The sequence below is a fragment of the Myripristis murdjan genome, chromosome 3 (genome assembly GCF_902150065.1).
Source record: "Myripristis murdjan chromosome 3, fMyrMur1.1, whole genome shotgun sequence".
NCBI lineage: Eukaryota > Metazoa > Chordata > Actinopteri > Holocentriformes > Holocentridae > Myripristis > Myripristis murdjan.
Window position 1 is genome coordinate 32,988,486 of NC_043982.1, and position 22,372 is coordinate 33,010,857.

General features: G+C 42.3%; 1 protein-coding gene across 1 annotated transcript in view; it reads right to left on the reverse strand.

The window, feature by feature from the left end:
• mapk8ip1b (mitogen-activated protein kinase 8 interacting protein 1b) overlaps nucleotides 1-22,372 on the reverse strand; it is a 42,650-nt gene that overhangs the window by 18,268 nt on the left and 2,010 nt on the right. Inside the window, exons 2-3 of the mRNA XM_030048500.1 lie at nucleotides 16,045-16,156; nucleotides 2,114-2,371 (exon numbers count right to left, since the gene is read on the reverse strand). Of these exons, the coding sequence (XP_029904360.1) occupies nucleotides 2,114-2,371; nucleotides 16,045-16,156 (370 nt within the window). The remainder of the gene's footprint in view (nucleotides 1-2,113; nucleotides 2,372-16,044; nucleotides 16,157-22,372) is intronic.

Genomic DNA, 22,372 nt, shown 5'->3' on the forward strand with positions numbered 1-22,372 from the left:
TACGTTTCAAAAACAATTTTGCCAAAGCATCAAGCTACAAACTGACCGAATGCCATTTCCATAGCTCATTATTTGATGTGTTTTAGGAGCATCCAAAACGGTGCTAATGTGCAGGGTAATAGCTCTGTGGATCGTAAACTACACAGTTAGTGATTTTATTAAGAAGAAATTTTTAGGGAAATAATGAATCTTATAATTTTTTTGTGCATGAAAAGGGTCATATGTAAATATACAGAACCCTGAAGCAGATTTAATCAAAAACTGTAGGTATCGGTCTTTTAACTCTCGGTTGAATCCTGGCCAGCGACTGCGCTCAAAGCTACTATTGTTCACTCACAACAACTCACTGTCTCTTCATGCCAAATGATGCGAAGCCAAATGTATATTTTGCTTTTTCACCAATTCACTGACCTGGAAAGAGCCATCCAGCAGCGTGCAGAACTCTCTCTCTCTCTCTCTCTCTCTCTCTCTCTCTCTCTCTCTCTCTTTCTGTCTCTCTCTCCTTACAGTACACTGTCAGAGGAAATCTGCCTTGAAATCAACAGCACTCATTTCATCTCATTTCAGCTCTGTCTCCCCTGGCTGGTTGACCCCTGTGTCATTATTTCTCTGTCATTCCTAAAAGTGTTGGAGCCGGTAGAGCTCTTGTGGTGTGTCAAATGGACCCTAAAACACTTCTAAAAACAGCTATTGGGTGTGGGCCATGCATTTTGGAGTCTGTTTTATTGTTGCTCAAACACAGAGCATGTGGCACTACAGTACATTGCAGATATCTCCAGCAGCTACAGTGGAGTCTGATAGCAGAAAATGTTTCAGCAATCTACAAAATCTACAATAAATGACAGGTTTCTGGTGTCAGTCCCTCACAATCAAAGAGCAAGGGCTTCTTTTTAGAGCCGCCATTTTGCGACTTTCAGCAATCATACAGGGAGAAATCTACTGTAGAGGAGGCAGAGATACCAGTTTCTTCAGCCATAGGACAGACCAGAATGCAATGTAGCCATAAGACTTTACTATGAGTAGGAGGGTGATTGTCACTTTTCCTAAACTGGAAAAATACTCTCACTGTCTTGCTCTTAGTGATGCCGTTTCTCTCCTCACTTACATGTAACACACGCAGCTGAATGCAACAAGTTCAAACCTCTGCTCCAGGGGTTGTTGAAAAGTATTCTGGGAACTGTAGTAACTGAGGAATAAATATGAGGCAGGTTGAGCGCCAAAAAATCCAACATTCATCACTATGTATGTCCTGGAATGCGCTGAATATAACATATTTATTAGATCTTACAGAGTTTGTAATATCATCCTATGTAAAGTAGAGTGTGGATGCCCGACCCAAGTCCATCAGGACCCATCGGTTTGGACAAAAATGGTCAGGTTTGGTCACGTCGGCGTTATTTTAGCGAATAATGATAGACCCACCGTCTGTTCTGCTGGAGTTTACGTGACGATGCTGAAGGCAACATATATTGGATCAGGTTTGGACACAAAATAAAAGAATGCATGTTGGGTTTGGGTCAGGCTCAGTTACTATACTCCCGTCTCGGGCTAGCAACATCCAGAGCAAATGTTTGATGTTCAAAAGCATACACTTACACTGTCACACTGTCACACACACACACACACACACACACACACACACACACACACAGTCACGAGCTCTGGCAGCAGCCTAACACAAACGGAGATGGCACCAAGAAAAAAAAACAACAAAAAAAAAAAGCAGCTCTCTTTCTCTCTCGCCTTACAATCCCACCCATTGTTCTGTATAGAAAACACACCCTGTTAGAGAAACAACTGTAGTGAATCCAGAGGTGATGTCACCACAGGTTTGCATTCACATTTTCATGCAGACAGGGTGTTGTTTTCTGAATGTCACATTTGTGTGTGAGGAGAAACGGACACAGCCCACGGAGGCAGAAATCTTCCCTTGTAAGGCACGATGTGAATTTGCTTCATGCATGTCTGACACATCCCAGGCCGTTCCTCCCCTCCCTCTGCTGTTTGATCAATAGCCGCTCAGCTGTCACTAACTGGGGTTAACAATTAGGGGTCATGGGGTGCAGCAGAGGTATAGCAGAGGAATGAGAGGATAAGGTTGATTCAGACTCACCTGAGTGCGAGGCACTATAGGGAAGAGGTTAAGGGTCGTGGGTCTCTTGGGCCGGTAGGTATCCATGGTAACAGGTGCTACAGGGTCCTTGCTGACTGGCGGGGGTGCGACGGCAGGTGCTTTTGATGATTCTTTGTCACCGCGGTAACCGTCAGCCCCGTCGATGAGGTCCAAATGCAGCATCTCTGCCTGGAGCTGGCCAACGGCGCCCAGCTCTGCCCGTCCTGACATGCTATTGGTCCCTCGCCTCACGTGGCCCTGCACAGATTGGAGGGAAGGAGACGTCAGTCAGGGAGAGAGAGCGAGAGGGAGAGAGAGGCAGAGAAAGAGGATTGGAGACGGGAAGAGTGGATGGGGTGAGGGGAGCAAGCTGGCCAATTAGAGGCTGCTGTGTCTTCAGCCTGTAACACTCACTGCTGACGCTGAGCCGCTTAAGACAGAGAGAGAGAGAGAGAGAGAGAGAGAGAGAGAGAGAAAGAGAGAGAGAGAGAGAAAGAGAGAGAGAGAGAGAAATGAACACCACATACAACTCCTACCCATTCCACTGAGTAAACCATAAAAAGATCACACCTCACAGACGAACCTTATGCTAGCCACATATCAAACAAAACACAGCACATATCCCCCCCCCCACACATCCAGACCTGTACATGTGCACTCACACACACACACACACACACACAAAACATAGTCAGCATGTCACATTCAGATGTATATACAGAGACCCTCCTCTCCCACAGTACAAAAGGCTCCGTCTATTCATCAGACCCTCTGAAATCCACCAGTCGCATTTACCAGACTCTAATAAGCACATTCAGCCCAAAGGTGTGCGGAGACCAGCCCCTTCAACAGTAACACAGCCCTGCACTTTATTCCTTCTTGTGAGCCAAGTAGCCAGTGTTGCCTGCTCAAACAGAAAGTTCAGCAGCACACTTTTTGTTTGGTTTTTCACAGAATACAATTGTCCCTGAATGCACAGCCTCACAGAAAAAAAGAACTCCCATTTCCCACATGAGTAAGAATGAGTAAGAATGACACACAGTTACATTCAGTGAACACATGTATAACAGTCTCAGGTAGATTACAGAAAGGATAGCCATATTCCTATCTACTTGAAACAGAAAAACTTTGAGCCCCATGAAACACCCTCCACTGTAGATCCCCCTCTTCTTTTTGGTATCGGGGGTTTACAGTGTAAAACACCCTGCACCTAAACCTTGCCATCGTCTGCCCCCTCAGACTCTCCTGCCACTGATGCTCCCCGACCTGTAGCGCTCCGATGTTACTAACCTTCACTGCAGCTGTGTATAAGGCTTTCCCCTTCACATTGTCAGAACTCCCCAGGAGGACTCCTTGGAGTAGCAAATGACAGCAGCTTCCCCCCGTCTCCCTGCCAGCCTTAAGTCTCAGCTGACACTAACAGGGAGAGAAACTCCCTGAGGTGTCTTCCACCCTACACTGACAGTCTGTCTCGGATGGCCCACTGTTGCGATGCCTGCCTTCGCAATGCAGCTCTTCAGGGTTCCTGAATGGATCAGCTCGACTGGAATGAGTGGGTTGCAGAAAAAAACGTCTCTTCCTACACCTACACCCCTGGCTCCATGCCTCCTTGTATAGGCTGGAGCAGATGCTAAGCTCTTAAAAACCAAGGTGTAGATAGTAGGAAATCCTGTGAAAATCAGGTCCCCCTCACTCATCAGGAGACACTAGCAGTCTGCCCTCAAACCACCTGCCCTCCTCAGCAGTGTCAATGCAGTGTCCCCGCCAGCAGATATCAGCAGAGTACAGTAGTCTTTAAGCCTCCTGGGGTCTAAAGGCAGCCTGCTCTCGAGGTCCACCAGCCTCTGAGCCCCTCCTGTACCGTATTGAACTGCAGGTCTAAGCCAGTGATGAATGGACCAGAAAAAATCTACAAAGCCCCTCTGTAGATCCTATAAGAAGCCAGCAGGAGGGTTTAGCACAGCAAGTCTGTGCCATAATGACAAAGCCACCAAGCTGCTGAAAATAAGTGTCTGCCCTTTAGATGATACTTTAGGGAGAAGCCATTGCCAATTTCCCAGCGTGGAGACTGTTTTGGGTACAACGTCCTCGTGGTTCTTCCTGATCCAGCCATCCAAGTCCAGGTACCTTAATTCCTTCCTGACTCCACTCTAGTCTCAAAGTGCCTTGCTCTTTGCCCTAGCTTTGGCCAAAGATGTCCCTTCATATGTCTGTAAACCACTCTCTAAGGCCTGAATACCTTGCCTGTTGTTCATACGCCTTGCATACACAAAGACAACAACAGGAGGGACCCCCCACCTCAATCACCCTCACCCCCTGCAATTTATTTCCCAAGAGAGAGAGAAGGGGCTCAAAAGCTAACATGTACAGCTGCCCGGGTTGTGGGCACCATTTTCTAATTCCTCGCCCTACATCTGAGGCCCTGTTTCCACCTGGCATTAAAATGCATCCCGGATGATCCAATCACAAGTGGTCAGCACTAAGTAGAGGTGTAAACAACACCCAAAGTGTCCTCAATGATTGCTCAGGCCGATGAGTCATCGCTCAGGCCAGATTCAGAGGTTGCCTGGGACTCTTGTCCTCATCGCATTTGACATGTAAACAGACATGTGTCCCAGGCTACATTAAAGGACGGCCTAGTCACCTGATGTCCTCTGTCTTAAGCACTGGTCCAGCCTAACACCCTTGACACTGGCCAAAAATCTCCTACCTGATTTTGCTCAGTGCAGCTGAACTGTCAGCTGATGGGCCAAATGCAAACTGAAGTGCAGGTCGACTATAAAGCAGCTGTTTAATGAATAAAAACTCACTCTACCTGACACTTGTTTCACCATCCTCTGGGTTTAGTTATTTAGTTATTTATTTATTTGAGAGACTCCACTCACTTGCACATTCAAACATTCAAGTTGAATGTCAGGTTTAGGATGATTTATTCACCACAGTGGAAAACATGCCCCTGTCAAACCCCGCAGGAATAATTAAATAATCTGAGCCTGAACTGACATGATCAGGTTGAGCCTGTAATAACTTACCAATATGAAACACATCATAAGCTACTGACACATTAAAATGAGGCCGAAGCAAGCAAGAATACCTCCTTCTGTTAAATGCCTGTCGCCTATTAAATACCACATTACTTTTACTTTTATCCTTTCACTAACCGTCTATTTTGCTGTGGATATAACAATAAAACTCTCTTTCTCCGTCTCTCTCTCCACTCAAAAAAACCTTCAGCATTTGATCTCAGCAAATGGAAATGATATGTGTTCATCTGCTTATAGGGCAGGAAAGTGAGATCTGGTCACAAGTGGTCACTTGATATGCATGTGGAGATGCAGTCTAATGTCAGGTGTGAAAAGATGGAAAGATGTGTGTGTGTGTGTGTGTGTGTGTGTGTGAGAGAGAGAGAGAGAGAGAGAGAGAGAGAGAGTGAGTGAGAGAGAGAGAGAGAGAGATCATTCCCAGCATGAGTGTCTCCATCATTTACCTCCAGTAATGACCAACAGTGACTATTCCCATTAACAGTCATTCCATACTGTTGCATCACTAATGACCACATCCACTGTTCATTTTCATGGCATTTTTCAAATCACTGAATAGACTAAATTCACAACATTTGAAGATTTTCCTTCCTTTCTGCTATTAAACTCTATATTCAACCTTGTCTTTATTTAAAAAAAAACAAAAACAAAAACAAAAAAACAATACAGTTTTCTTTTCATCAGTGTTGATGGTGGAATGATGATGATATAGTTGCTTCCTCCCTTTTTCATTATATTATAATCTTAAAAAAATAATAATTTCAATCATCATTGGGACTGTCATCATTGTGAGGCAGGATTTTTGTAATTTTAGGCAACTTACAGAATTGAAAGTATGAAGATGGATTTTTTAGTAAAATAAAAAAATGTTATTGGATGGATTGTTAAAAGTGAGCAACAGAAAGCACTTTCAATTGCTTTGTTTACACAAGAAGTACAGAGTTAGCCAGGCAGCTACAGTTCTTGCACTGTTTTTTTTATTTGTAAAAAAAAAAAAAATTCTCTAATGATGAAGATGGAAATTTTGTTTTCAAAAGTTAGGCATCTGCAAGCCACAGAATACCTCGCCACATCTGACGCATCAATAAATAAACCCACCATCTTATGCTAGAGCTGTTGTAAGTTATAATTTTCTCACTTTTTGGCTTATCCTGTTTGCTCACACCTAACACACTGTACGCTGAAGATTTAGCATGAGCACAGGAGACAGCTACTGTACCTGTCATTATATATTAATGGGCCAAAGTCCTAGAAAGCTGCAGTTGCCCTTTAATTTTGTGACAAGATTAACACTGTCCATCTTTTACACTCTGACATCCTAACTGCAATACAACCGATCCACAACATGAGTATAACTGAGATAATGGTGGAAGTCCAAGGGCACTGGGCCAGTATTCACCTAACATCAATCCCTGTAGCTATACACACATTGAATCATGTTGCACACACACACACACACACACACACACACACACACACACACACGCGCGCGCGCGCGCGCGCGCGCACACACAGAGCACATGGTTACTTCATCGGGCAGCAGCCAGTTAATTTAAGATGGACACTATGAAGAGCAGGGTCACTGTTAAGCCAATTACAGTAAGCTTACTCTCTGACTACATGTACAATCAGATAACACACACACAGAATACAGCGTAATCTGTAGCTCACTGAAAAGTGGATCAATATAAAAGTTGTACAACCCCTAAATAGAGCTGGAGCCAATGAACACAGAGCTTGTTATTAAATATCAGCCTGCCAGAGTCCTGATACAATGAATGTTCCTCCCTGTCCACAAACACAGAAAAAAAACAGCCTTGAAAACAACTGATATGACATTTCTCTACACAGTTGTATATTTTCTATTTTTCATGTAATTGCAAATTAATTCTTTGTTTAAAGGTAGTAATGTATCACAGAGCTTCTCGAACACTCAATAAGTTTGACGTGCCATCCTGCCTTAAAGATCTAATTTCATAAGTCTCGGCTTCATGGAGAATTTTAGCGTCATGTGATGGTTTAAATGCTATTTCAGAGGCTTTCCCACCCTGGCAAGAATACAATTCTACAGTTATTCTCACGCCAACTATTTTGACATGAAAATGATTAAAGATAGTAAAGTATCACCACAGAGTATTACCAGGTTCAATCCAAAAATACCAGCATCTGCCTTCAAATCCCCTAGTAAAACTCTAATCAGAAAATCAAGCTTATGCACACAGGAGCTCTATATCAATGACAAGCCGTCTGATTAAAGGCATGTGGAAACATTTGCTGAAAATAAAACTGCAAACCCACGGGGAAGCCTCCATCAGGAGCTGTGTGAATCCAGAGAACTCAGCTCTATTCAAATAAAGGGAGGAGGATAACACTGAAATTAAACATGAACACGCGGTGGTACAATGAGCAGACATGATAATGACAATATTCAAAATGCAGTCAGAGTGACTTAAGGAGAGGAAGGGCTCTGTAGTACCAGAGCAGAGCACAGAGTCTTAATCCCTGTGGGAGAATGAAGTAAACAAGACAAACAGGCAAAAAGAGACTAGGCCTTGTGAGAAAAATAATCCTTTGCTTCTCATCCACATTTAATTTTACAATCCAAACAAATGATAAACAAAAAAATGTAAATAATGTGAACCACAGTTATTGAAGTAACAGTTATCGTAACAACAATAACCCTAACCCTTAAAAAATGCTAAGGAGGAAAAAAAAAATTGCAACTCCAGCTTTGGAAATTTTAATATTCCTGTTTCATGTTTTACGTGCCACACACTCCTCTACATGCATTAAGAAAATTTCATGACCCTTGGATTAATGAAGCGTTCGCAACACCTGTTGGATGAACTGAAAATACCTGGTGGTCAAGCTAAAACCAAGGCTCTTTTCTAAGTTATGCTGATGTTTTGGAGATCTGATGTTTTCACCAAGTAGCCAAATGGAAATAATTTGTGTAACATCCTTGTAAAACAGACGAGTCTGTGTATACACTTCAAAATGCCTTCACACAAATCAGTGACTGGGACTTTAAATATGAATGAATATTATCTGAATTTATGCACAACCACACTGTAAATAAACCAGGCCGGGTGTCGACTCTGAATGAAACTCCAGCATTAAGACGCGTGTCTTAAGCTAGCACACTGAATGTAATGGGGGCTAATCCAATTCCATAGTCTGTGTGTTCCCTTCAAGCACATTTGTATGCAGTGCGCATCAATCACAGATAGCCAGGAATCTTTCTCACTCTCTTTTTCTCTATATAAGAGCAGAGGTCCTCTATATGTTTGTATGTGGGGGGTGGTTAGTTGCTGAGATGGTAAGTAGCCAGAATCCTAGGGAAAAGGATTAAAATCTCGACAGGGTGGGGGGTTACAGCTTTTTTCCAGGCCATTGGGAATGAAGGATGATTTCCAAGGATGACGTTTCGTTTCTGTTTTCTAGGGCATCGGGACAAACCAAGAGGATTCATTAAAACAGCCAGTAGGGAGCTTTCGTGTTTATATGACAGAGGCACTACATTACAGTGGAATAAATAGAGAACTCTTGCAATCACACTTTAGGGTGTTACACTCAAGAAGCAGTGAAGATAAGCAACAAATAATCTAATGTTGAATCACCATCCATTCCTGTCAGCCATAGACTGTTCCATCTCTGTTCCCCCTCCACTCCCATACGATGAGTGCCCATAAATTACACTCTACAATGTGATGAGCTGTCAAAAGACACTGGTGTCAGGAGGCCATTTGCCCCCCCTACTGTACCCCTACTGCTCATATTTTCAGCTCATTCAAGTCCCATCACTCTGTGTCACTAAATGCCCACCGTCTGTGTCTGGGTATTTTCTTTATTTTTTATTTTTTTTTTTTTTTGGCCCATCTCTCCTTCCTTTCACCTTTTCACCCTCTGCAGATCGATCCCCTCTAATGCGGTGGACTCTACCCGTCCCCTTGTGTTTTATGACCTCAATTATGGCTGGCTCCTTTAAAAGTCTAGGCCCTGTTGCTAGGAGACGAGGGGCTTAGCAACGGGCCAAGAGGATGCTGCCCGAAGATGCTGTGATGCTTGGCTGTTGTCCAATCACAGCAGCCCAAGGAGGAGGACCACACGGCCAACAGGTCTCATACACGAACACAAGCCTAGTATCGGAGGTTGGGTGCAAAAAGGGTACAAGTGACATTTCAACTGAGAATTAGTATAATACATAATTGCAAAGCTTTATGTGATGGTCAAAAGAACACAGCTGTGATTGTAAACAAAATAAAAATACAGGAGAAAACCCAGAAGACTCAAGGGCAGAGGCAGAGCCAGACATTTTTTCACTGGGTGGCCAGGCTGGGACCGGTGTTTGTTTTGGGGTGGCACAGAAACTGGTGTCTTGACCGGTGTTTCTTTCTGGTGCAGCAATGCATGCGGAACAGTCACGATCTGAGGTCACACTCCCTTTAATTCACTTACTCAGGCTGCTAAATTAGCACCAAGCTTACAAGTGCATCATTAGGAATCATAACAAGCTATAATTTTTGTATATATAACTGAATATTTTCTATATAATTTTGATAATTTTTGTATTTTTTGTTTATTTTTTTTAAGCTACAATTTTAATTTAATTTAAACTGCCTACACAGTGCATGAGGTGTTAGATATGGCACTACCTGAACTATCACCATTAAATTCCTTTTCACAGATTAATGCATCAATAATCAGACCCTCTAAAAGGAACCACTCTTGAAATTGAATACATCAACCTACTCAGCATATTATCAAGGACAGGTTGGAATAAAGAGGCATGCAAAGTGTCCTTGTTTTGCTCAGTGCAAGCATGTTTACGAAAAAAATGTTTTAAAATGTTATCTTAATTTGGAGCAAAAAATACTCGCCTTCACAACAAGCTAGCATGACACGCTCCATCCTTACAGATTCCTCACAGTCTCTGCGTTCACATGACACTACTGCCTTCATGCTATCTTTAAAAAATGACCACACTCCAGCCCATGAAATTTCAGCTAATGGATTCAGCTGCGAGCATATGGAAAAACTACAACACTGAAAAGTTGCAGTTGTGCGCTGCCAGAGTACAAAGGGTTTAAAATATCAGCTAAATGACACATATGTTTCTGCAAGAGCTTCCAGTAGTAACGTTACTATAGCAGCGGTGCTGTTGAACCACACTTGTGGAATGAGTGAGGTGCAAATCTGTCAACACAACAAAGCTGAGCGAAGCAGCTGCTAAATGGGTTTCCATCAGCGCTGTTGAAGACAAAGGGCTGAAAAACATACAGATTATGTCGGGGAGTTCATCACATAAACCCCCTGAAGAGCAACAGTTGTTTCCAAAATACACTGCACAACAGTGAAAAGGCAAGCAAGAAAGTAAAGTAATCCACAAATTTCCTTGTGATTATCGCTATTGAAAAATGTATCATTTGACAGCATTAATATACATGATGTCATAATCAACCATTCTCTCTTCCCACTGGTAGATTTGGTCACATTTTAACTTTATAAAATGAAATGACTTACAATTCTTGCAGATAGTTTGTGATCTCTTTACATGGCATAAACACTAAAAGCATAATGACCCACAAAGGATATGAAAATAAACAAACAACACAGATGACCCCAATAGGATAGACATATTAACCCTTTATATTCTGTAAAAAATTAATCATTCTTCTTCTGACACACACACGCTGGTTTTTGCTAATGAACCAGTTTCACTGTTTTGTTTCCATAATATGTAGAGGAGATGGCGTCAGCAGTATCCATGGGGGTGGTTTGTGTGTGTGTGTGTGTGTGTGTATTAGCTTGTGTTTGAAAGAGTATATTTGAAAGCTGCATGCACATGTGTGTGTGTGTGTGTGTGTGTGTTTGTGTTCATGCATCAACACTGCATGTATTTTCAGCTCTGACGCGTGCAGTAGGTGAGAAAAACACTGTTGCCATGGTAATAGGTTTCCTTTTCCTCCTCGTCAGTATTTTGCTGGACTTTCTCTCTCTCTCTCTCTCACTCTCTCTCTCTCTCTCTCTCACTCTCGCTCTGCTCTCTGTCTAGTACAATAACACAATAGAGGGCACTCTCGGTGGAATAACAAGCCCCTGGCCTGTGCTCTTTATAACCACTGCTGCTGTTGTGTGTGTTTATGTGTGTGTGTGTGTGTGTGTGTGTGTGTGTGTGTGTGAGAGAGAGAGAGAGAGAGAGAGAGAGAAAGAGTGTGTGTGTGTGTGTGTGTTGTGTGTCTCTGTTAGGGGGTGCAGGCACTGTCAGTTAATGTAATTGCCTTGTCTCTCCACCTGACCCTGCCCCAGCACACAACTTTTCAAGCTTGCACACAAATGACTGATAATCAAATCCATTTGCCTTATATGCTCAGACATGCATAGCCACTCTACACACACACACACACACACACACACACACACACACTCCGCACACACACACACACACACACACACACACACACACACACACACACACACAGACATCCCACACAGTGGACTTGTTAATGTATGTTGTAATTTCCCATTTCTCCAAGGAAAATCAAATCTCTCTTCCTTTCACAGTGTATTTCAGCTGTTGTACTACATTAACCCTTTCATGACATTGTCCCCTCCCTATGGCCCCATTAAATCACACACACGCACACACACACACACACACGCACGCACACACACACACACACACACACACACACACAGTATTTGCCCCCTGCTGGGTTAGCCACCACGCCTGTCTGGGGTGTGTGAAGCTCCTTCCATGTGACTGTCTATTATTGATGAGATAAGATGCATCCTAAACTCCCCTGGGATGATGAGCTCACTGATGAGGTCACCACTGTGTGTGCAGCACAGGCGTGGCACTGTGTGTGTGTGTGTGTGTGTGTGTGTGTTCCTATCAAACAACATGTGCTGTCAAACATAAAAAAGAGATTCTGTCCATGCAGGTCAGAATGAACTTTTCTGAATCCAATCCCACCGACTGATTCACTGGTCTTACTTTCTGACTTCTGACTCTCAAAGGAAAATTCCAAAACACTACAACACATTTAAACTATTTAAAACATTGCATTAGTGATTTACACTGAGGATCTCATTTAATTTTGTTGTTTGCTGTTGTATCTTTGTTATTTTACAATTTCCATTAGAGAGAAGGCCGCAGGGTCATCAAAATTGACAAATTTCATCCTTTTGTGAACATGCATGTTGACACCAAATTTCATGGTCAACCACCAAGAAGATTTTGAGATTTGCCACTGTAGACTTTACTGCTAACTGACTGACAAGGTGGCACATGAGCCCCCACTCCCCCACTTTTAAAAAGATAAGTTGTTTTAGGAGAAGTTAGATTGTTGGAGCTGTAACCACTGAACACATGTATCCTTCCATCTAGCACGAAATACTGTGCCAACGTGCTACCAGCACCACAGACTCAATGTAAGTCACTAATCCCACCCATTTTTTTCCCCATCAACCCCATGGGTGGAAATTGCCTTTAACAAGACATTTTTTCCCCTACAATTGGTGCAACGTCTCCTTTGGGTCAACCAGAAATAAACATGAATCCGCCAGTGTCAATCCATCTGTCAAACGTGATGTCTTAGTGATATCTGAGACAACACTGGCTTTATTTTGACAGAACTTAGAAAGACGATGCATCCTCACATTTCGTCCCAGGAGAAAAAAATGCATTGATTGACTGGGCTGCAAAACTAAAATGACCAATTTTGAAAGACTGGCACATGGATGAATTACCAAGTGAGTTCAAACCTGAGCTGAGGGGCTACTAAGAGATGAGCATGTGATTTGCATTTCCATTGCCAATTTAAGCATGCTGAGTTGTGACGAGCCGAGAAAGACAAAATCTTTGGTCATGCATCGAAATCAAAACAGTACAATATTAAGTCATGTCACATGTATTGGTAGAACTTTCAATAAAAGACTGAGAGTAATCAGCATTGAGTAGGCATACTATTATGAAGTCTACCTTGTGTCATTTAAATATTTAGGATTTTTCAGCTTTATTGCCTGGTTTAAAACTTTTTTTAAGTAATCAAAAAGTAATGAAATGTACTGAGTTAAATAACTGATTCAATAATCAAAATAGTCACTTACTAAATTTTTAAAAGGGTCACTATTAAGCTGCAACCAGTGACATTTCAGAAATAACAATCCCAACTCTGTCAATCACATCATGTGTGCACAAAGCACAGCCAGCGACCTTGTTACAGTGTTATGGTTAAAAAAAAAAAAAAGGGGTGGCCATCAGAATGGGGTATATTTCCTTTCCATCACTGCCAAAGACCGTTTACACAGCCTGGCAGCCATGGCGAGAGCTATCTTACATGAATGACTTCAAATGTGACACTGAGCAAGCAGAGCTTTTGCATCACAGGTAAAACCACCTTTGTTATTTTTCACTTGCATGTATCTCTGTCACGGTTGCAAGCATGTAGGCCACTTGCATGTGGGTGGAAAAAAGACTGGACTGAAGCTCAGCAGGGAGGGACGGGGGAGTTGCACACATTTTCACTGAAATTCCCACCATTCCCCCCAACAGCACCTTTAACCATGAAACATCTGCATCAATTATTTATGAATAAGCCCGGTTGGTCCTGTGCTTTCTGAGGCTCTGTAATTTGGTGTTGGTGAGAGTGTATTCTGTAGTTATGGTGTTGCTGGCTGTAACTAAGTGTAATGACTGCCTTGTAAAATCTGTTAAGACAAAGGTGAATTTACTCCTTTGGGCATATGGTAATGAGGTCTGGCAAACTGGTTACTAGTAGCAACTTCTAAAACAGTTATGTAATTGTGTGCTGTGATCTCATTCACACACACTGGTAATGTGCCTTTATATTGTGGAGCTTGTGAGTGGGCGGATGAGTGGGTGTATGCCACTGACCCAATTTAAATTACACTTGAAGGGATGATGAATCTGGCTACTGATTGGCCAAATGGGGGTCTGCACCTTCCTTGAGGGAAGACATGTTTACTTGTTTATAATTGTAAACAAGGCAACAGTGAACATGTCGCCCTCCACAAGTGATGTAGTCCTTTAGAAATGCTCTCATGCAGTCGTGAGATGCATCTTCTCATGAAGTGTCAGCAAAAGATCTGAACAGTCTGATAAACAAATAAAATACACAAAAGTATCCTGTTGAGGATAAGTAGTGACGGGGTAGCCCCATCTCTGACGGGGACTGTCCAGCAGAGCCTGCTCTTTCCCTGCAGAATCTCTCCCACTCCAAATTCACAGACGTCCAACACCATCACCAACTTCATGTCCTAATAAAGACGTCAGCAGCATAAAGTAAAAAGTGCTGACAAGCCTCTGTTTTGTGATTCCTCACTGGCCTGTTTTCAGCTCTCCCGTTTCGTACCAGTAAGAACAGGGCAAAGCAAAGCTCATCAGGCTCCATATGTGCAGAGTGGTGTGCGTGTGTGTGTGTGTGTGTGTGTGTGAGAGAGAGAGAGAGAGAGAGAGAGAGAGAGAGAGAGAGAGAGAGAGTGTTATTCACCCTGTGGATGCTATCAGAGTGGTCCTGTACTTATGTTTGCCACTCAGGCAGCCATTTCGGATTCTCTGAGGTGAACACACAGGAATGAGTCATCAATGCACACACACACACACACGCGCGTGCGCGCACACACACACACACACACACACACACACACACACACACACACACACACACACACACACACACACACACACACACACACACACAAATACATGTGCACATACACATACATACAGGTCTTCAGCAGAACACTGTAAAATGCACTAATCTGGCCTGTAATGAGCTCCCTGGATAGGAAGACACTGTTAGGATGACAGCAGAGTGAAAAGAAAAGAGAGAGAGCGTGAGAAAACTGTCAATCCAACTGAAAAAAAAATTACATTCCATAATATCAGCATCATTATCATATCTGTCAGTTGCCCACCTCACCAAAAGAATCATATCTAAACAAGAGGAGACAGATCTCTCATCTGCTTATATAAATGAGGAAAAAACAGACATTGATCTTGCTGTTGCCGTGGTTACAGGGGTAGAGGTAAATGGAAGAGGTGATAATGGCTTCATTGAGAGCAGAGCTGGAGAGATCTGACAGAGTAATATATTTACCTTTGCTTATTTTCTCACTCTGTCTCTTCACAGTGTATTTGCACTGTGCACTCCTCTGTTTATCGCTCTGCCTCTGAAGTCTTCCAGTATGCTCTAGTTTCCATTTATAAACCAATCATTTCTATGCTCGAAAAACTAGGTAAACCAGGAGCCTAGTGGGTCTGCAAGACAGATAACTTTACTTACAGGAAATTCTATAGTTTTTCAAAGTTTCACAGGACTTGAATGTAAACAACCACAACTTGCTGGCGAATTGCTTGGATTCCCTGGATGCAGCACAGCAATCATGTTCGATCAGTCTCAAGGTTTTGCAGAGCATCTGTGTCCCTCAGCGCTGAGAGGAGAAACCACATTGCTGCTGGCCTTGTTCAAGTCTAGTCTTCGCAGGGAGCTGAGGGCAGCAGCTGTTTAAAACAACGCAACAGAGAGGAGGGTCCTGCTCCTCACTGGGTTCAAGATATCCTGAACACAATCCTGTGTCTAATAAAGGTTTACAAAATGAGCACTTGCAGGTGTGTACATGACTCAAGTGTCACTTCAGTACAAATTTGCTTCCAAGCTTGATAACAGTCACAAATGACACTCAACAACTTTTCTGGCCAAACACAGTGCTTATGGGCATATCTTGCCCAGAACTGCAGTGGGATTCATAATAACTGTGCCTTAATTGTCCACCACACTTTGTCAGTATAAAACCACTTCTATTCATGTGTCCTTGTGCTCATTCTCCCAAAAATAGTGAGCACATGCTGTGAAGATGCCTTACCTTGATCTCCAGGCCATTGTAATTGAGGCTCATCCCGCATTCGTCCGTGATCTCTGTAATCTCTGACAGGTCGTCATCCTCAAACTCATCCAGGCTGATGTCATGAGTCAGCCTAGTTGGAACGGGGGTAAGGGAGAGAGAGGAAAAAGGGTGGGGAGTGTAACACAGGAAAGGGAGGAAATAGTAGAAAATGAAAATTAATATTTCGGCACGCATCTCATCTCCGGTACATGTCCAAATCTCTTGCTAACCAAATAATCTTTCTGACAGAGTGGCAGCCCCCAGCTGAGGTCCTGGCCCTGTGACACATTGAGCAGACAAAAATGTACCGTATGCACATCCGGAAAAAAGACTATTCCTCAAGAGAGGTGCCAGCACATTGGATCAATTTGACTTGATCCAGCGTGTGGACACCTGTCATCGAGAACTGTCTCCTGGAAAATTCTCCAGAGGTGGTGACATAGTTCAGCTTTTTCGAGTTGATGTTCATTTGGTGTCAGTGTCTTGAAACTAGGCAGAATAATTTAGATTGCTGTAATAGTGAAGCAAAAGATGCTCTAGACAACACGTTGTACACTGCAAATATGTGAAATTAAATTGTAAGAAATTGTAAGAAAAAATAATAATTATAGAGTCAATAATACATTAGGTATAGGAATGACAGGCCTTGACAGCCTCAGTAAGAGCCCCTGACAGGGGGAGCATGGGAAGAGTCAGGTGGCCCGAGGGGAAAGGGCTTGTCATGCTCATGTTACACAGACTTAAGTCTGCATGACAGGGAATGAGAAAGCCTCAGGCAGGGTGGGTGGTGAAGATTATCTGTCTATCTGTTTGTCTGCCTGTCTGTTTGTCTGTTGATGGGGAAACATTGGGCAGTATCTGAGAACACTATAGAAACACTGTAGAGATGCAATTAAATCGTGAAGCCACATATTGTACAACTCAGTTTCTGAAACACACATACATCGCTAAAACAGCATAAACATTGCCCAAAGTCAACATTTTTAACACCTGACCTCCTCAGTTTTTCCGCTGTTCACCAACGGAGGGCAGCGCTACTGGCAAGTGACCAGCAACTTCATTTCAGCTGTGAAGATTGAAAAGCCTTGTGCTCATGCCAAAAAAGCAAATGAGAAAGCAGCATTATCATCACTGTGAAAGAGTGACTTTGCTATTTGTGTCGGTGACGGGTCAACTGTAAGCTGCGTAAGAGACCATGATGCTCTTCCTTGGTCGCTGATAGAGGTCAATAAAAGTTATATAGATAATTTGTCCCTTTAAATGGGCCTACGGTTTTTATGATATTGATATTATAAGATGCATGGTATAATGTGGTGATATGTATTTATTGTGTATTCAAACCCCCATATTTTTTTTATTTTTTTTTTTACTTATTTCACTTTTATTTTGAGGACAATTAAAAATTTTCTCCATTTTTCTCAATGGCTGTGGATGGTCTGTGAGATCATGTATACCAACTAGACCAGAGGGAGCCAGGGAGCAGCCATCTGGGACAATGTCTTTCTTTCCATCTGCTGGTTCAATAACTACCCAAGATTCAGCAGCATCTTTTCTCCTTGCTTATTCTCTGCTCCTGAACCGCATAGAGGAGTATTAACGTTCGCCTCCTCCAGGCCATGAGGAGTTTTCACCATCTGCCTGTGATGCTGATGAGAGTCTGTGCCCGGTGTACAAACTTTTTTTTTCATCATTTGTTTATATTGGTAAGTACATGGAAATTATTTTAAAGTTCTCGATAGTGTTTGTCCGTTGCATATTTTTACAGTACATTTGCTTTTTTACAGAGATTGATTTTTTTTATTGTAGTAAAATTGTTTAAATTGTATATGTGTATTGTGTCTTTATATTGTGTTCATAAGGTAAAGAGGTTCTATAGGGGAAAAAAAAAAAAAACATGAGCATCATTGTTTATTACAGTATCAGGTATTTACAACAGCGTTTAGCATTGATCTCACCAGTAGCCTAATGGTTATTCTGTAGTGTGTGTGTGTGTGTGTGTGTGTGTGTGTGCGTGCGTGCATGGGTGCATGAGTTTGAAGTTTGAGAAGTTGAGTGTGCAGTTTTGCTTGTGTTTTGGGTTTTTTGGAAGTGGAGCAAAATTTCAACAAATGTCTCTTAGCGATCAGGAAAAACTGTATTCTGGCCAGCTCTACCTGACTTTGGTGTACTTTGGTTGTAAAAGCCCGCAGGTGCTGAGAATGAGATCACAAACAGAGAGCCATGTGCAAAAACCATCCAGTAGTCACCACTGAGGTTGTTTATTTTTCCTCCATGTGTAGTTGGCTATGACACAGAGACAGGGCTGCAGTAACTGGCTGTCTGTCCAGTTGGCTGGCTGGTTGAGCATTAGCTGCCTATTGTGTTAGCCAGCCTGGGATAAAGCTACACACCAATGGCGATAAGAGAATTGCATCACACTGTACTGAAGTGGACGGGGACAGTGACATCACAGCCCTTAGTAGCTGCAGGGCATGAACTTACTGTAATTAACATCTTAATACTGTGGATATAGCACTGAAATACCAAGTACAAGTATAGTTACTTTGAAATTTTACTGAAATAAAACTGAAGTAGAAATCCTATTCATGGATTCATGGATTCATGGATGGCAGTGGTCAGTATCCTTTATTATCTTGTATGTGCTGTTACTGTGTAGCTCATACTAACAGTAAGATTTACAAATGTCATTATTCTATCTAGGATTTGTAAACAACGGAAAAAGTCCCATCATTCACTAATTTTATTTATATATTTTTCAGGGGCTGACTTAAGATTCAAAATCTCCTGACCAAGACAGCAGTAATACAATACATAATAGACAATACATAAAGGCCTGAAATAATATTAAAACTAGAATTAACATTAAAACTGAAGCAGCTCATGGAAAGTGCAAACGAAGTTCAATTGATGTAACTACCATATTTCTAAAAATAGCTTTAAACTCACTTAGTGGAATAAGGGTCTTCATTTTCAGGCCATCTTGCAAATTGATTCAAATTACAAGGGCTGACACCACAAAGGAATGTTTCTATAATGAAATTTATAGTTACAGTTAAACAGTGAAAACTATCCAATAATGAAAACCCCAGATCTGAATCAACGCCAGATTCTGACTGATCATTGGGCCAAAGGCTGTCTCAAATTGCAGCCGAATCCATACTCTAGCAACTTTTCAAGATATCTTCCTAGTAAACACAGAAATAAAACGAAAGACCAAACAAGCAGGAGTGAAAACAGAACTTGCTTCTAACTTTGTCGGAGGAGGTTGTTACAAGGGTAACTGCTTCCATCCTTCCATCCTAACATCCATCAGCATCAAATTAAAACTGCAGGTCAAAAGCTGCACCACGTAAAGAGAACACAGATTAATGGTTTGCAGTGTAGAGTCTCATTTCTTCTCGGAGTGACCCAGGTGTATGGGGGACATGTTACTGCTGATTGTGACCCCAATGTCAGGCAGTAAAACACATTGTCCAGCTGTCTATGCCAGGATTCAATTAGCCTCCACCAAACAATGCTTTAATTTTCCATGGCCATAATTATGTCCGCCTGTTATCTCTTTACCCTGCAGCCTCCTGGGCCTGAGAGAGAGAGGCAGGAGGGAGGGGAATGATCACAACAAATGTTATTAGAAGGAGGAAGAGAAAATGACAGCAATTATAGGGACAGAGAGCAAAAGAGCAAGACGCCACAGAGAGCTGGTGAACACAGGGCTACCGTGATCACTCTAGCGCTGGACGACGCTCATGTCATTTCAAGCAACATCAACAATGTAACTGTCTCCTAATGCAAATGTAGATATATTTTGCTGTCACATGCATGAGGATGGGTATAGGTGGTAGTGAAAGAGTGAGAGAACATGAGTTTAGCAAAACATTGAAAGAAAGAATCTCACGTAAAGGATCTCATGTGTACACCCAATATGAAGAGGGAGAAAATAAACACAGAGCAAGAAAACATTTGGTACCAAAGCTGAACAATTCTCCAACCTGTGAAACTGCAGCCACTGTGATAGTTTATGTTAGGCTATTATTTGTCCTCCAAGATTGATTTTCTGACAAAACAGTGTTATTGCAATGATGTTTAGCAAGCAACTTGGATGTCCTGGATGTTGGACTTTTCCACCTGCACATAAATGCAGCATATCAGAAACAAAAAAAAATGAAAACCTCGTGTAAAACTGTCAAAATAACAACAGGCTACAAAAATGAAAACTGTGCAGTGACAGAATTTTCAGATCATCACCAAAATCTGATCAGCTGATCCTTTGGCCAAAAGCTGTCTGCCCAACCAATTTCAGCCAAATGTGTTTGTGACCTTTTAAGATTTTGCTAGATGTTGCTAGCAGTCAGACAGAAGTGAAAACATTACCTCCCTCCAACTTTGCTGCTGGAGGCAGAGAAAGTTAGACATTTGCAGAGGTGAGGCAAAGTTCAGTCCAAATCTTTCTAGCTCCTCTTGTCTTGTCCCACCAGACGCTGTCAGCATAGTCTAGACTGACAACTTGCGGCTCAAGGCACCATCTTAACTTTTCTGTCCCAAACAATTTGCATCAGCACAATGAGCAGACATTAGTCTTGTGTCACTGGGAAACAAACAAACAAACAAACAAACAAACAAAAAAATGGAAACTTATCAAACAGATGTAATTCATTACTGCACAGAAGGATGCCTGGGAATGGAACCCAATCGATAAGCTCCTAAGCCCCCCCACCCCCCCACCCCTTATCAGGATCACTTACAGGAAGGCGGAGTGGAAAGGAGATGAGGAGAGGAGAGGGCAAGAGAAGAAGTGGAATAAGCAAGGAGGGGAAGAGAGGCCTTGTTAAGGTTGAGGTGACTGCAAACATGATGATGCACAAATGTTGTTCCCCTCTTGGCTAATCAGGAACCATCACTAACCCTAACCCTAATTAATCAGTAATATATACTGCATTGTGGAGGAGAGGAGAGAGAGAGAAGTAGAGGACAGAAAGGAGAGAGAGGTGCAGATGGAAACATGGGTGAAAGAAAGAAAAAATGGTGAATGAGAGGTGAGAGACAATGGTGTAGTCAGTGTAGAGCAAAACAACAGCAAAGGGCAAAAAGAAAGGCAGCGGATGGATGGATAGTGCTATAGAGAGAGTCTGGGGATAAAACAGAGCCAGAAAGGATGAAGGGGTGGGGGAATTATGTGCCAGGAGATAAACCACCTAGACAGGGATGGGACAGGGTGACCCCTTTGCTGCAGTGCACTGTGGGTAAGTGGAGGGTGTGTGTGCAGCGACCAGAGAAAACCAATCAGAGCCTACAAAACACAGGAAATGAAGTCAAATAATGCCAGTTTTAGTAGTTTTTTTGTGTTTTCACTTCAGGGAAAGGATTACAAGCACCATTAAGGATAAAAAAAAAAAAAAAAAACATTTTCAACTCTGTTGGTTTTGTGGAACCCTTTAAAAAGCCCCGTCGAGTAAAGTCAAAAATGGATTGTCACCAAGTTAAACAAACAGCTGCTTTTCTTAGCTCCAGATACGTTGACATTCTGGAGATATGAGGTTTTCAACCAACACCATCGATGTAGTGCATTCAGTAGTAAAACAGCTTATTCAAGCAACGAGTAGGCAGGAACTGAATGTTTTACAGTTTAATCTCTTTTTCTCATGCCCCCCCCCTCCTTCTCATCTGATGTATTTAACTCACAATGAAATAAATATACTGTCTCATGCAGTAAACCAATTCTCTTTATGATAATGCACACCTCTTTAACAATAAATTTCCTGGAAGACAGAATATTTTTAGTGGCTACTTCATGTTGTACTCGCAGGCAAACATAAACATTACAGCTGAAACAATAACCACAGATTGTTGCTGAAACGCTCACATACTTGCATGTGCACTGTAAACAGTACACATCCATGCATACATGAAACAAATTGCAGATAGATGAGTGCAGAATCCCACCTAATCTTTCAAAATGGATTTTAGCCAATGAGCACCATGGAAAACCCAGATTCTGGGATATCTCTGAACCCTGGGATAAGGTCTGGAATTGTATAGTGCCATTCTATGCCCATTCTCAAAGCCTGTCATCTGTCCTCATCTTTATCTGTTACATTCTATCAGACACACACATACTCTTGCACACACACACCACAGCACCCTGAGTAATCAGTGCAGCCTGACTCAGCAGATAACTTGCACAGTGTCCAGGTCAGAGATCCTCGGGACAGATCTACAGCATCATCATCAATGAAAATGAGATGCAGTAATTCAGCTGGGCCGTAGTAACAAATGCTGACACACGCTGCAACTATTCACTCACAGGAGC